Source organism: Muntiacus reevesi, chromosome X (genome assembly GCF_963930625.1).
Source record: "Muntiacus reevesi chromosome X, mMunRee1.1, whole genome shotgun sequence".
NCBI lineage: Eukaryota > Metazoa > Chordata > Mammalia > Artiodactyla > Cervidae > Muntiacus > Muntiacus reevesi.
This window is the reverse complement of record NC_089271.1, coordinates 11,679,773-11,695,121: the sequence shown is the minus strand read 5'-3', so window position 1 is coordinate 11,695,121 and position 15,349 is coordinate 11,679,773. Positions and strand designations below refer to the sequence as shown.

The 15,349-nt window shown below is 44.5% G+C and overlaps 1 protein-coding gene across 5 annotated transcripts in view; it reads left to right on the top strand.

Annotated features, from left to right (window-relative positions):
* GPM6B (glycoprotein M6B) overlaps window positions 1–15,349 on the top strand; it is a 155,424-nt gene extending 140,075 nt beyond the window's left edge. For 4 of the 5 annotated variants that reach the window (XM_065915870.1, XM_065915869.1, XM_065915868.1 and 1 more), the window contains 6 exons: window positions 3,429–3,615; window positions 5,279–5,435; window positions 6,492–6,663; window positions 9,756–9,829; window positions 10,697–10,762; window positions 11,758–12,885. In XM_065915870.1, the coding sequence (XP_065771942.1) occupies window positions 3,429–3,615; window positions 5,279–5,435; window positions 6,492–6,663; window positions 9,756–9,829; window positions 10,697–10,762; window positions 11,758–11,838 (737 nt within the window). In that variant the 3' untranslated portion in view covers window positions 11,839–12,885. Of the gene's footprint in view, window positions 1–3,428; window positions 3,616–5,278; window positions 5,436–6,491; window positions 6,664–9,755; window positions 9,830–10,696; window positions 10,763–11,757; window positions 12,886–13,290 lie in introns of those variants that run through there. The other variant, XM_065915871.1, reaches the window with a different exon arrangement.

Genomic DNA, 15,349 nt, shown 5'->3' with positions numbered 1-15,349 from the left:
ACTCCTGTGAGACCAACCTGAGCGCACAGCATCACCATGGCCTCCACCCCCTACCTCTGCCACACATGTACCCATAAGTCAGAAATGCTCTTAATGTGAGGACACTAACAGTATTGATATCATGTTTTAGAAACATATTTAGCTTTTTCTTGCCAGATTTTTGCAGCACTCTTGGTTCCTCTGGGATAAGTGTGTGGCATATGACCAAATTACTCAGTGTTTAAAGATATGTTACACAGTATAGGGAGAGATGGCTTCTAGACTGACAGAAAATGTACAGTGGGGAGCAATCCATTCACAGCTGGTTGGATATCCACCAGAAACGCAGTTTTAGCCTGGTGGGTAATTGGTCTGTATCCAGTTCTATTATTTCCTATAATTTTTCCCCAGGATGTATTTCACAGGCTTCGGCTCCTGGTGGCCAGCAGGGTTCGTAAAAGTTTTAGGTGTGCACATGCAACAACCCTGACCAATATGGAGACTTCTACAGGAGCCAGAGTTCTATGTTTGTAAATAAAACCCACCAAAACCCTAAGAGCATTGGCTTCTGCTGAGTGAGTATGCTTCATTGAAGTGATCCCGAAAGTTTTGAGTCTCTGGTTTCCCCTGCTGTTCTAGAACTAGACCCACAGCATGAGAATGTGTGGAGTCCATGAGAGAGACAAATTGGAGGAAAATGTTAGCCTTGATCTAGTGGTAAACTGGGGACTGAAGAGCATCATCGTTCTGACCCCCCTTGTCTTTTTCGAGCCACGGAACAGTTGTGGCATTTCCTTTGAAAGAAGCAAACAGCTCTAGCCCATTTGGAGGAAAGACTGTTTTGAAGTTGCAACCATGGATTTGGAAGGTTGAGTTCTCTTGTTAAAGGGTGCGTGTACTGCACTATAACACCTAACCCTAACCCCAGATGATGAGAAAGGATGTAGGCTTAGTAAGATAATGTACAACAGTAATATGCAGATTTCTTCAAATTTTATCAGACTATGTATCAGTGTCCCCATGTCAGCTGTTCACGTATTCAGCGCCTTAGGTTTTACTGTAGAAAGCCTTTCAGGATCCCTCTCCAGTTTGAATTATATTTCCTCCTGTCCTTCTGTATCCTTCTCCTCCACCCAACCATCCACTGGTCCTCCAGCAGCCTCTGTCTTGGTAGTCATCACAGTGTGCCATAGAAATTGTTACTCATCTAAGTGATCTCCTTGAAGGCAAGGAAGGAAGACATCTTATTTTATGTTTGTATTTCCAGTGCCAACCACAGTGCTTATCACCCCCTAGATCTTCAAAAAGGACTGAATGAAATCCAAAGTAAAACTCAGAACCTAACTCATGTCACAAGAAAGTGAGTATGTGGCACGTCAAAATTGATCTTCCACAACAGCAGTGTTCTCCAGCGAGAGAATCTCCTGTATCTGTTCTGTCCAAGATGGTAGCCACCAGCCCATGTGGCTCTTGAGCATGTGAGATGTGACTTTCTGCAAAGGAAGAGCTGAAGCTTTGATTTTGAGTAATTTAAATGGCCACATGTGCCCAGTGGCCACCATCTTGGCCAGCACAGTCTCAAGGCCACACATCTCTAACCAATAAGGACCAGAGATAACTTTGTTAGCCATGGAAGCATTCATCTTGTGCCTAACTTCATCGTGGAGCCTGAGAATAGGAGAAGTGGGGATGATACAACACAAGAGAAAAGAGGTCTATTTTCTCTCTCGTATGATGCAACACATACATCAAGGCCAGGAATTTTAGTTGCTGTTGGTTTGGGAGCCTGGAGATTTGGACTTTTAGTTGCATTCCTCTTTCCTCACTTCAGCCCGCTAGGAGGTCATAGGACAAAATGAGATTGACCTCTATCATCTGTGTTCACAAATATCACATATCCAAATCTCTTTAAGGTACTGACTTGCTAGTGGACTTGAACTATATTGTGTACTGGGTCCCATTTTGGGTGGTTTCATCAATCCATTCCAGGGAGGTTGGTCTCGAAAATAGCTGGTCATCTTTTGAAATGAAAGGAAGAACACTCTCTTATGAGGGCCTGGCATTTTTGTTTTCCAGTGAACTGGAGAGAGAGATGGGGTTATCTCCTAGGGTAGGTTTAAGCACACGCTAGTTGAGCATGGAATGATCATCAAAATGGAAAGGCCTAGCCCCAGTGCTTCATGCTGGGTAGTCATTCCCTGTCTACTGTAAAGGCCGTTTGGGGGAAAGAAATTTAGCCACCTTAATGTGCTTGCCCTGAAGTCATGAACTGCTCTTGATTGCTGTTAAACATCGTAATGCATTCAGAGTTCGATTTCCCTGACAAGCCATTTAGTTAAGGGTCTGGATAGTATAAACAGGGACGGGAGGTCAGGAGAGGGACCGACATTATCCTGAGGCCTGCACCGCTTCACTGAAACGTAAAATGTCTCCGAACTGAAAATGTCACCTGACTCAGTCCCCGGGGAGGTCTTTATGGACATCTCAAGTCAAAGTTGATTTGAAAAATGAATGAGTTTTATTTCTCTCAAGAATGAAGCGTGAACTGTGACTCTCTCCTTCATTTCACTTCATGGATGCTCATTTTGTCCCCTCCCACCCCAACCCTGTTCCTTTTCCCTCTCCAAGTACTTAAACGTCACCCACCAGTTCTGGGTTCTTACTCTCAACATGTGCGTTGGGTGGGGGCAGGTGGAAGCTGAGGAGGTGGGTTCGGGGGACAAGTATGATTAAATTGCTTGTGCTGCCTGACTCTGGGGGAACATTTTTATTTAAAAGCTGAGCTGATTTCTGATATTGACATGAATGAAACTTGAGTGGGCCCATTTGAGTGGATCTGGGTGGCTTGGTACTTCTAGGGACCCATATGCCCACCCCCTTTCCAGAATGATTCCCTTGATATTTTTCTGATCACAGCAATAGTGTAATTACTGTATTTGACTCTTCTGGTTGCCCAGGAGGTCAGAGGCCAGGGAAAGCCATTGGCTGCTGCGAAAATAGAGAAATAGCTACCTGAAACCCCGTAAGAGTGAAGCTAGGGGGAACTTGATGGTCACTTGTCTTCATAGAACTGCAGCCTCACTGCAATTCTGGCACTGTTAGTGGGGTGATTGATTCTCATTGTCGCTTGTGCAGGGGTCCCCTAACCTCAATCCTCAGTCAATCAGGAAGCGGTAGAGTTGTGCCTTTCTCCATAACCATTTGTCACTTAGCTGCTCTGCCACACACCCCGAGCAAATTAAGCTGTGTTTCCCCTTGAAGTCCCCAGGTCCTCACCCACAGAATGAGATGAGGACAGCTCCCCCTGGCCCCTGCGATGTTGAGCTGTTACCCAAAGAGCATGCGGGGCAGAGGGAAGAGTCGACCTTTTCTGTTAATGCGCTGTCTTCATGAAGTCAGTTGTAGGCGTTTTACCCTTACCAGCCGTGTTTTCTCTCCCCTGGGTCCAGGCTGCTTTGAATGCTGCATCAAGTGTCTGGGCGGAGTTCCCTACGCCTCGCTGGTGGCCACCATCCTCTGCTTCTCGGGGGTCGCCCTGTTCTGCGGCTGTGGCCACGTGGCTCTGGCAGGCACCGTGGCGATCCTGGAGCAGCACTTCTCCACCAACACCAGCGACCATGCCCTGCTGAGTGAGGTGTAAGTTGCCTCCTTCCTTTTAGAAGTAGATTTAAAGTGCCACCGCCCCAGGAGGGTTGCGGAAAGACTGCCGTGGGTGCCCCTGGGAGAATATGGAGGCCTTTCATTCACGCTCCCCAGGGGCAGACAGGAAAAGGGCCAGGAAAGAAGGGAAAAGAAACGGCCAGGAGTGCAGTGGGTGTTGGAGACCTGGGATAGGACCGCGCCTGGGGAATGGGACGGTGCACACATAAGACACAACACGCGGGTGGCCAAGGGGGATGGTGGCAACACTGCCCATCCTCTCACCAAGAGAGTTATCACGGTCCCCTATTAACAGATGCCCTCTGATTCTGTCAGAGAAAATGGCCAGCCCTGGCCTGGTAGGAGCCTATCAAGGACAGCCCCACCCGAAGTCTACAGGAGTAGGACCTGGACGTTCATTCTTCAAGCAGAGGAAAAATCCCCGGGGATCCTCCAGTTCAGAAAAGGGGGATTTTTAGGGGTATGGCCTCAGCCCTGCTATCCTAGAGCCCTCTTGAGTGTCCAACTCCTGTGCATGGATTCTCATAAGCGTGCCTGCCCGGCAGCAGTGTATTGATGTCTTTGTGTATCTTCCCCTGCCTCTGACTGTTTGCTTTTTCCTTTCTTACTCCCAAAGTTTGACAATCTTTAGGTGCCTTGTGATTGGGAGATACTTTTCTACCAGACCTTTGAGAAAGGCAGGAATGAATTTTTATGAAATAATAAGGGAAGCATGTTGGAAGAGCCCTTGGGAAATTTATTTGTGAAGTGATTCAAAGAAATCAGCATTTGGGGAGACTGTGAGGAGGATCAAGCAGGTCAAGGGATTCAATGAGTGCCAACTGGGTACAAAAACAACCAATAAATATTTACCGTGACTGAGCCTCGGGAAAGCATGGTAGCTTAATTAGCTGGTGATGTTGATAAGTGGCTTTCAAACTTGGAAGAATGTTTTTAAAAAAAATCCCCAGGTCTGTGTTTCACCCCAGACTAATTGAGTCATAATCTCTGGGGATAGGACCCAGGTACCCATAGTCTCTAACTCACCAGGTGGTTCCACTGGGCAGCCAGAGGTTGTCATCTGCATTTCTGTTGTCTTTCATAGGACAAAATTAGATGTGAATTAACTTTTTGTATCTTAAACCTACCTGATACATTATCACAAGTGTCTTGTGCAGAAAGCGTTTGCCCAGGTTACTCCATAGAGAGGCCATGAATGCTTACTTAGGGGTTTTAGCAGAAAACGATTAAGCACAAAGCCTGATTGGGAGACATTCTGATGTGGTGGAAGGAACAGGCCATCCATTGGACCCAAGTTGAAATGCTGGCTGTATGTGTGTCCTGGATGAGTGGCTGTAACTCGTCAATCTCTGCATTTACTTACATGCAAAGGAGTTATCATCTAGTAAGTACTAAAAGTCCATTGGGCCCCATCCAAAGGAAACATCTCCCTCATCTGGGAAGTTGCCCACCCCTGGGAAGAAGGGCCCAGGGTGCTGTGGTCTGGGCAGGGGTGCCTGTCTGCGGCACCCCCACCGAAGCCATCAGTGGGCTGGCTGTCACAGGATGTCACCTACCCTTACAGCCTCCCTCCAGAGGCCAAAATCGTCTGTTCACCAGGCTGCGAACATAACCACTTGGGATCTTTTTCTTTTCACAGAATTCAACTGATGCAGTATGTCATCTACGGAATTGCATCCTTTTTCTTCTTGTATGGGATCATTCTGCTGGCAGAAGGCTTCTACACCACAAGTGCAGTGAAAGAACTGCATGGGGAGTTTAAAACAACAGCCTGTGGCCGGTGCATCAGCGGGATGGTGAGTATGCATGAAATGATACAAAATTCAAGTTTTTTCTGTCTGGTATGGTTTTTGGCACCCACTTCCCTTTGCTGACATGTGGTCTGTGATTGCATTCACTCAGCAAAGCTGAGGCGTATCTGTAACCCAGTGGAGCCTGACCTTCTCTGGCCTTTCACGAGCACTATTTGCTGACCTCTGGCCTAGTGGAGGACAGAGCTTAAAAGGGGCTCGGTAAGAGACAGGGTCAGGAAGTGTTCTATCACAAAAGGAGACTCAGGGGTGGAGGGAGAGGTGGGAAGGAGGCATTTTTGGAGTTGGAGCTGGGGGCACGTTGAAGTGGGGTTTATAATGGCCTATGCCAAGCAGCTGGATGTGTGGGTCTGGCATTTGAAAACTGGTCAGATGTGAAGAAAACAGCTGGGGAGTTGAGAGAGATGCACTCACATGGAGGCCAAAAGTCATGGGAGGAGGAAGATAAACACCCAGGCTGCAGGGCTGAGGACACCATCTGAGCTCTCTGCTGTCCTGAGGTGAGGACTCTTACAGATGTAAAACCAAGCAAGACTAGAGGGAAATGAGCATTTGATCAGGTTTACTGTGCACAAAGCTTGTGTTCATGGCTATTGTAAATGTAGTAAAGGTGCATCTAATGCTTTTTAGTAATTTCACAGGATCATGAAACTACCCAGGTTCTTTTCCAGAAAGAGCTTCCTATAGTGATGGCTGTTCCACAGCCCATCTATTACATAGAATAAAGGCAATTTGGAACAGAGTTCTAATGCAGTGGCCTGTGAGAACATCCACACACCTTGGTAAGTGTGGAACTGATATTTACAAGGCACAGCTGAAGGAGGCCCTGTCCCAGATAGCTCAGTGACCTTGGAAAAGGGACAGCCTGCCCTGGCTACTCACGTCCTTACTAAATAGGGAACTGCAAAGTTCCAAAACTTCCTTTGTATCTGCTGTGGTCCAGTGACTGCATCTAGCAAGTTCAGTATTAGGAGAAATATATTATTATTCCTCCCAGGGATTGTACTGGTTGGTGAAGATTCTTTCTCCTTCTTGTCCTAGTTTGTCTTCCTCACCTATGTGTTGGGAGTGGCCTGGCTGGGTGTGTTTGGTTTCTCGGCGGTGCCAGTGTTCATGTTCTACAACATATGGTCCACTTGTGAGGTCATCAAGTCCCCCCAAACCAACGGGACAGCAGGAGTGGAGCAGATCTGTGTGGACATCCGGCAATATGGTACTTCCTGTGATTCGTTTGTGTTCTATGTGTGTATGCGGGCCTAAATTATTACAGGGTTGTAATAATAATAATCCTAATAATCACTAGGATGGAGGAGAGCAGAGGAAAGCAGAGAAGACTGAAGAAACAAGACTCTGGAGATCAAGGGATGAGACCCCAGAGACTCAGGAGAGGAACTCAGGAGACTTGGGAGATGAGACCCACGACTGGAGACTCTGGAGATTTGGGATAGGAGACTCGGGAGATGAGACCCCAGAGACTCAGGAGATTAGACACTGGACAGTAGACTCAGGAGAGGAGACTTAGAAGACTAAGGAGATGGGATGAGATTTAGGCTACTGAGGACAGGACAGTTAGGAGACTTGGGAGACAACACAGTGCAGACTCAGGAGATGAGACTCTGGAGACTCAGTCAAGACGAGACCCTGGATAGCAGACTCAGGAGAAGAGACTTAGGAGACTCAGGAGAAGAGGTGAGAGTTAAGCTACTCAGGAGCAGAGAGTCAGGAGACTCAGGAGACAAGATCCTGAAGTCTCAGGAGGAGAGACCGTGGAGAGGAGACTCAGGAGACGAGACCCAAGTGATTCAGGAGACAAGAGCCCGGGGTCTCAGAACAGGAGACTGTGAAGAGGAGACTCATGAGAGGAGATTTAGGCTACTCATGAGCCTGAGAGACAGGAGACTCGGGAGACGAGACCCTGGACAGGATACACTATTGACTCGGGATAGCACACTCAGGAAAGGACACCTAGGATACTCAGCAGACGAGACTCAGTAGATGAGACCCTGGTGTCTCAGGAGATCGAGAACGGAGACTCAGGAGAGGAGAAGAGGGTTAGGAGATTTGGGAGAGGAGACTTAGGAGATGAGACTGGAGGTTAGACCCTGAACACTCAGGAGACTCTGGAGATAAGACTCAGGAGGAGAGAAGACCTAGGCTAGTCTTGAGAGGAGACTGTAGACAAGACTCTGGGCACTCAGGAGATGAGATTCTGGAGACTCAGGATGTGAGTGGAGACTTTGAAGATTCAGGAGAGGAGATGTGGCTCTGGAGACTCAATGACAACATAAAATTCGGGCATATTTTTTTTTCCATTTATTAGTTGGAGGCTAATTACTTTACAATATTATAGTGGTTTTTGTCATACATTGACATGAATCAGCCATGGATTTACGTGTATTCCCCATCCCGATCCCCCCTCCCACCTCCCTCTCTATCTGATCCCTCTGGGTCTTCCCAGTGCACCAGGCCCAAGCACTTGTCTCATGCATCCAACCTGGGCTGGTGATCTGTTTCACCACAGATAACATACACGTTTCGATGCTGTTCTCTCGAAACATCCCACCCTCGCCTTCTCCCAGAGTCCAAAAGTCTGTTCTGTATATCTGTGTCTCTTTTCCTGTTTTGCATATAGGGTTATCATTACCATCTTTCTAAATTCCATATATATGCGTTAGTATACTGTATTGGTCTTTATCTTTCTGGTTTACTTCACTCTGTATAATGGGCTCCAGTTTCATCCATCTCATTAGAACTGATTCAAATGAATTCTTTTTAATGGCTGAGTAATATTCCATGGTGTATATGTACCATAGCTTCCTTATCCATTCGTCTGCTGATGGGCATCTAGGTTGCTTCCATGTCCTGGCTATTAAAATCCGGGCATATTTTAAAGTCATCCAAAGGGACTCTAACAAAGCTGAGCGCTGGATACCTATTCAAACTTATCTTCCTGAGTGGGCACTTTACCTAAGTTCAGTTCATCTTGAGAGGCCACTGAAAGGGCCATGGCACCTCCTGTCCATCACTGTAAACCAGACATCCCTCGTGAGTGAGAAAAGGCAGTTTCAGTAGTACTTTTGTCCAGGATGGTGGAAATCCTGTTCTTGGCAGGATCAACTAGGGGGAAAAGTTTTCCATTAGAATTGAAGAGGAAATAATTGTTCTTTCAGAGCTTTTCTAGAAGAGCTTTCTTCCTGTCTGGCTTATCCTCAGCATCTTACCTTGAACCATAATACAAAATTTAACCTAAAATGCCCCTTGCACTCATCTCCTCTCATAGAGCCAAAGGTTCAACCACACTGTTCTTTAGGATAGATGGAAAACAGAGACTCAAGTTGATTTTTAAAATATTTGTAAATGAATATCTAGGTGCATGTATCATTTCTCTATTCTTCAGCATCCACTACAAATGTCTGGTCATCAGTAATCATTTTAAAAAATCTTCTGTTCTTGAAATCAGTGGTTTCATCATTTCCCATTCTCCTGAAACAAAGACTTACTACTGGTCCATAACAAAGGTAGAAGGAATAGTTTTTAAGTATCTTCCTTTCTGACCTCCTGGGAGATAAGAGAACTTGAGGTGTGTTTCATATTTAAGGGCACATCGAGGCATTAATGGCAGAAAAAGCAGCAGCTGCCATGTGGACGAGGTGACCACAGAGGGGAGTTGGATATAGCAAAGACACCACAGGCTGAGCTGGCCTCACTCTCTGGGGAAGTACAGTGGTTTTCCAAGCTTCCAATTGGACTTTGAATCCAGTAGTTCTGAGATACTTGTAAAACACAACAAAAAGGAACAGAAAAGCAAAGACATAAAAAATGGAATTACAGAATATAAACAAATTCCTCTGTCAAATTGCTACGAACCTTTCTGAGCATAGCCTCTCCCTTTCAGAACGGAGTCAGGGCCAACCATGGTGAAAGAGCTTGAGGTGCAAGGACGCAGACCATGAAGTTCAGGGCGAGATGTGTTTGGCTTCAGGAGGAAATGCTTTATAAGGGCGGTGGGGGGGGGGGTTGTCCTGCAGCTGTTGAACTCGAGTTCATGAATATCAGCTCAACTAACCAAAGTATAATTTGTCTAATTCTCTTATGGACTAGTTGCCTTTGCTCTTGCCCTGTTGTCCAAATAGGACTTTTTATTATTCCAGAAAGTTTCTGCTACAGAGGGCAGATACATCAACTGCTGATGAAGAGCATAGCACGTGATTGTGTTGTAACTGCCTCTGAAAGTGGAGGGGCCCAGTGCAAGCAGGGACACTGGCGTTTGTGCTAATCACTAACCTGCTGGGATTCACTTTCTAGGAATCATCCCTTGGAATGCTTTCCCAGGAAGAATATGTGGCTCGGCCCTGGAAAACATCTGCAACACCAACGAGGTAGGCCCCAGCCCCTCAGCTGGTCCTAGACGACCACTGGGCACTTCAGGCTGAGACAGAGGGTGCTCCTAGGGAGAATGACCACGAGAGGGCTCTGAGCCACCATTTTCCACCTAGACAACGGCCCTGTCCCATGGCTGAATCCAGAGTGATGGTCCTGCGCCATCAGACAGCTTTCTCTTTTGGCGATATTTGGCGAGTGATCCCAATCCTGCCCAATCTGAATATATCTCGAGTCTTCTCTTTCATCTTCAGATCATTTTTCAAAGTAGAACATTTGTCACAGGACCAATGTAAATTTTCCCAGAGAGGACTGCCCTCAATTTGTATACAACTGAATTTTTATACATTGACAACTTAGTCTTTTGTCTAAAGACTGGGTTGCTACTATTGCTTGTTCATCCTTACTTGGCAGTAAATCCTGACACACTATAGTTGAAAGATCTCTCTGCCCTAGAAGTGTCTTCAGGCATTGGCTTATAACTGTATATAAAAGCAGATTCTCAAATGCACTGGTGGGAGCTTGCATTTAAGATGATCCTGACATGGTTTTGGAAGTAAGGAGCAACCACAATAATCAGGGCCCACCTACCTGGCTGCTGGGCATGCACATCCATGATCTGGGCCGCAGGTGGCAGGCATGCAGGAGCAGGATAATACCCTGTTCGTGGGGAGCAGCCCCAGCTACTCCCATGTAATTGGCCTGGGGTACAGTCTCTTGCCAAGTTCTGAAAGCTCCCCAGGTAAGCCCAGCATGTGCCCGGTCTTCAGAAATCAGCCCCACAGAGGCAAAGGGAGCGCACCCAGAATAGAGGAGGCCATCACTCCCCCGCAGAATGCTCACCTCGGTGCCCGGTTCTCTCCTAGTTCTACATGTCCTATCACCTGTTCATCGTGGCCTGTGCCGGAGCTGGCGCCACCGTCATTGCCCTGGTGAGTGCTGGCCCTGTACCCTGCAGGCACTGTCCTAACAGATTTCCCTTCCAGCCAACACACCTGGGACTCGGCCTCGGTTCAGGTGCCCCTGTGTAAACGTACCCCGTGTCTAGCTTGCAGGAAGGATGATGCTGGTCTTGGCATTCATGGTAGGTGATGAGATTCAGATTTGGTGGGAAGAACCCTTTTGCCTCCTTTTAAAGGCATCTTGTGGGGTATATATTGCTGATTCACGAACAGTGTACCCACGGCCAGCAGCAGTGTGCCTCAGGCCTGACTGGAGCTTGCTGAACACATGTATTTTCTCCATCAGGCCCCTCACAGTCTCCCTGCACTTAGGAACTCTAGACAACCCTTTAGCACTCTCATGAGGGACCACAGAAAGAGTGAGGTCACAAAATTGCAGAAACCAGGGCACCAAAGACATGATGAAAAGGACACTTGTTTATAGCTGCCACAGGAAGGCAGAGTGTTGCCTTGGGTGTGTTGGCTTTCTGGCATTCTGTGTGTCCGCATGGCCGTGAGTGCTGACTGGAGAGTTAGGGAAGTTTTAGCACAACGACAGATTCATAAATACGGAAGATGCCACCGCACAAGTGTGTGTCTGTGTGTATCCATGTGGACCGAAAACTTGGGAGGGCATGGCTTGTGGTGTCCAGAGATCTAAGGTGGGTAGAATGAGGGAGAGCCTCAAGTGCTGAGAAATGAGGAAGTGAGTCCTTCAGAGTTTGTCTAACCTTGATGTCATCCCTCCCCACATGGAGGCAACCCTCTGTTCCCTCAGGGTGGGGACCTGTTCTCTGGGCTGATGACTTATATCATATATGTGACTCCAGAAGCTTGAGTGAGAGAGATATAATGGGCTTGCAAATGGCAAAAAAGAAACACCCTAGGCTCTGAGCTGGCTCCCATCCCCGGCCAAGTTTAGAAGTGTCAGAGCAGCGGCCCGCACTACCTGTATCTTACTGTCCTGTTCTGTTCTCTTCCACCAGCTGATCTACATGATGGCTACTACATATAACTATGCGGTTTTGAAGTTTAAGAGTCGGGAAGATTGCTGCACTAAGTTCTAAGTTGCATAAGGCCAATAAGGAGCTTTAGAGAGCTATATTCCGTAGCGTGAAGTATCACTGACCCCCAGACTAAAGCAGAGCCTAGGCTTCTGCAGTTTTGTTACAGTAATTTGTAAATCGCTTTAGTCAACTCATTTTGCATGGTAGATTAATCAAATGACTTACCGTACATGAACTCTGAAATGATGATGAGATCTGGCTATTTCCACTTTGTGGAAAGGATTCAGTTATTTACTGACATTGGTGAGCAGCCACTGAAAAACAATTTCTTTGAACTTAAAACTCTGAGCAGTATCTCTAAGTGAAGTATTAAAACTGGAATACCTGTGTTTTCCATTATTTTTGCTTGCTTGATAACCCATTTCAGTAATGAACACAAGCGCTGAAGATGAATTGGAAGAGAACCGTTTTCATCTGGATTTGGTCTTCTCAGACTCTGTCTGGAAAATATTTCACAAATATATTTTAAATCTAATTACAGTATTTTTAGGGCTCACTACCAAATAAATGCCCCTCAAACAAGCTGACGAAAATTTGAAGAGCTCACTTGTTATCTCCCAAAAAATATTTATATGTAGTTTTATTTTTACACAACACCATCAGTCGTTTCAGAGCCCACAGAATGGATAACCTCACAGTGTTGGATTGGGGTGAGTAGTAACTGATTCCTCATAGCCACTTCTCAAACTGCACGTAAGATTCTAATGGGGAAAGTAATTGTGCTTGGATCTGAAAGTCTCCAATATGTTGAGAAGGAAATATAAGGAACTTGATATATAGATTTTGCAGGAAAGATGAGGAAAATAAGCGGGAAAGAAGCACTTGCCACATCAAACTGTAAAGAATGATCATAACGATTTTGACGTTTTGTGAAATGAAATCATGGCAGTTATACACGAAAACTAGTTTCACTACTAAAAGTTTGTTAACACGGAGTCTGCATGCTTTGCTGATAGTTCTTAATTTTGGTTTTGGCATTCACTTAATTTTTCCATGTTAAATATGTAGTTTTATATTATTTACTCAAAATAAACACCGTTCACACTTTCAGGCCTTTGGGGAAATTGATTTTTGTCCACAGATAGGAAAGATCTTTGCACGACACTCATTCCAAAATAACCATACAGTGTGTTTCTGAACTTTTGCCTTTGTTTTTAAAGTGACTCTTAAAATGGTAAAAAGCACCCTGTCGTATTACATTTTTGCCTTTTCTTAACAGTAACTTGGGCCATTTTCTCCTGGTTCATTATGTTTGTTTACTAACTTTTTTCACCCTTTTAATATGAAGCGTCCTAGCAGAGCTTGCACTCAGTCTCCGATGCCTGATAGCAGAATGAGTATTAATCCGGAATAACCCTCTCCATTTTTACAGCACAGTGTCTAATCTGCCTTCACAGCTCGCTTTGCCTTCTCACATGCTCACTAGCCATCATGCTCACCCTTCTTTTCCAGATCCACTTCCTCATGATACTGTCTTCTAACTGGGCTTACTTAAAGGATGCAAGCAAAATGCAGGCTTACCAAGATATCAAAGCAAAGGAAGAACAGGAACTGCAAGATATCCAGTCTCGGTCAAAAGAACAACTCAATTCTTACACATAAATGTTTGCCAGAGGGTCTCAGCCAACGAATTTACAGCTCTGACAAATCATCAGACAGCTGCTCTGCAGTACAGATGTGTACCCCACCAAACAAACTCACGTAGAAGTCCAAACACTTCACTGTCTGTCTCAAGCTGCTGGGATGTATTTCTAGGAAAACCTTCCAGTAGGTAACTCTCTTTCTTTACAACAGATATTGGAGGTTTCATGGGAGCCATTTTAAAAGGCAACACTTCAACAAAATGAATATTTATCCTTTTGAAATTTTTGGCATGTTCACAATCCTACCAAGACAGGCTGTGAAAATACATGATACCCCTTGATAAGGACCATGCCATACCAGCATCAGGCAGTATGACCACACATTCACTTCTGCCATCTGTCCTCAAACACATCTAAATAGGAACTAAAATGAAATTGCTGTGACATTCCATTTCTGACAGCTGACATGTATGAAACTTTGGCTCAAAGATAAAATGATTCTTAGAGTTGACCCTTGTAAGAAAAATATAAGCTGACCTCCCCACCCCTCTAAGTCCAGAACATACTAATTTCCTGGTCCAATCAGAAATAGTTTTTTTTTTTTTCCCTCAAGAATGCTAAACTGAGCCCACTATAATAATTCTGCATTACCTACCATGGATGAAGCTAGATTCAGACTGACAAGCTATCCAAAATCAATTTTGTAATAGATTTCTTTTAAATAAATGTCAGCTTTGCCTTAATGAGTATTTGTTTTCAATTTCTAAGAACTTACAATAGGCAACCCCAAATCCTTCAAAGAATTTTGCTTCACAGATGTTTTTCTTAATGAAGAAGTGTTACCTTATTAAAATGACCACCACTCAAAACCATTTTTATGTGGTCTGAATAGCAAGTTTACAGTTTCATACCAACTATCCAAAACCTAATTACCAACAGACCACAGACCTCCTACTTTTATAGACTTGAATACTGAAGTAATTTCAATTAGGTTTGATATTTATTTCACTTTTTCTTATCTAAATCTTAAGTTTCCTGGAATAAGAAAGTTCAATGTTCAGGAAAAGGAAAAAAAAAACCCAAATGCTTGAGTTTAAGCCATCTTCAAAAGAAACTTGCCTTCTAAATCATTGTGTTTCAGAACATTAAGTGACTATAGGTATTGGATATTAGTGATGGTAAACTTTGTGTTGTTCTTTATGAAATGATACATATAACTGTTGGGTGCATCAGTGCTTTTAAAGGGGGCTGCATAATATAATAGGGTTAACTATGTATATTCATGTTAAGAATTAACTTGTGGTTTGGCTGTTTCCTGGATTTTAAACATATCCACGTGCAGAAATGTGTTAAAATGAAAGGAAGCATACCTTTATCAGATGCTATTAAAATTGAACAGCAAGTATAATATTTCATTTGGATTCTTTTTGTTGGTGTTGTTGTTAATGCCTAAAAATGCCTATTTGGATCTTGACTATTTTTTCTTTTTCTAAATCGGGAGACGATCTCTTCTGTGTAGAACAGTTGTTCCAGAATAGCTTGGTGTTTCGTTTTCCTGTTGCATGACAGACCTAAATATTTTTTCCAGCAGTGGAGGTGCTGTTTGAGTCCAGTGTTCTAGAAGAGGCAGTGTCTAAAGCCTAATTTTACTTTTCTAATTCTGGTAGCTCTTACCAGGAATTTTTGAAAGTTTTGTTTAAGTAGTCTAATATTTTTTATGTAAAGAGCATTAAATTTTGCTATGTATAAATTTTTGTAACCTAACAGTGAATCAATATTTTCTATCAGTGCCAAGGGCTTCCTGTAGTTCTATTCAAGTGTTACAATAAATATTTGTAGATAATAGTCAATACCTGTGTATGCTTATTTTAAAGATCTATTTAGGTGGAAATAGCTGTGGATGTATTAAGAGAAATGAAATAAAAATT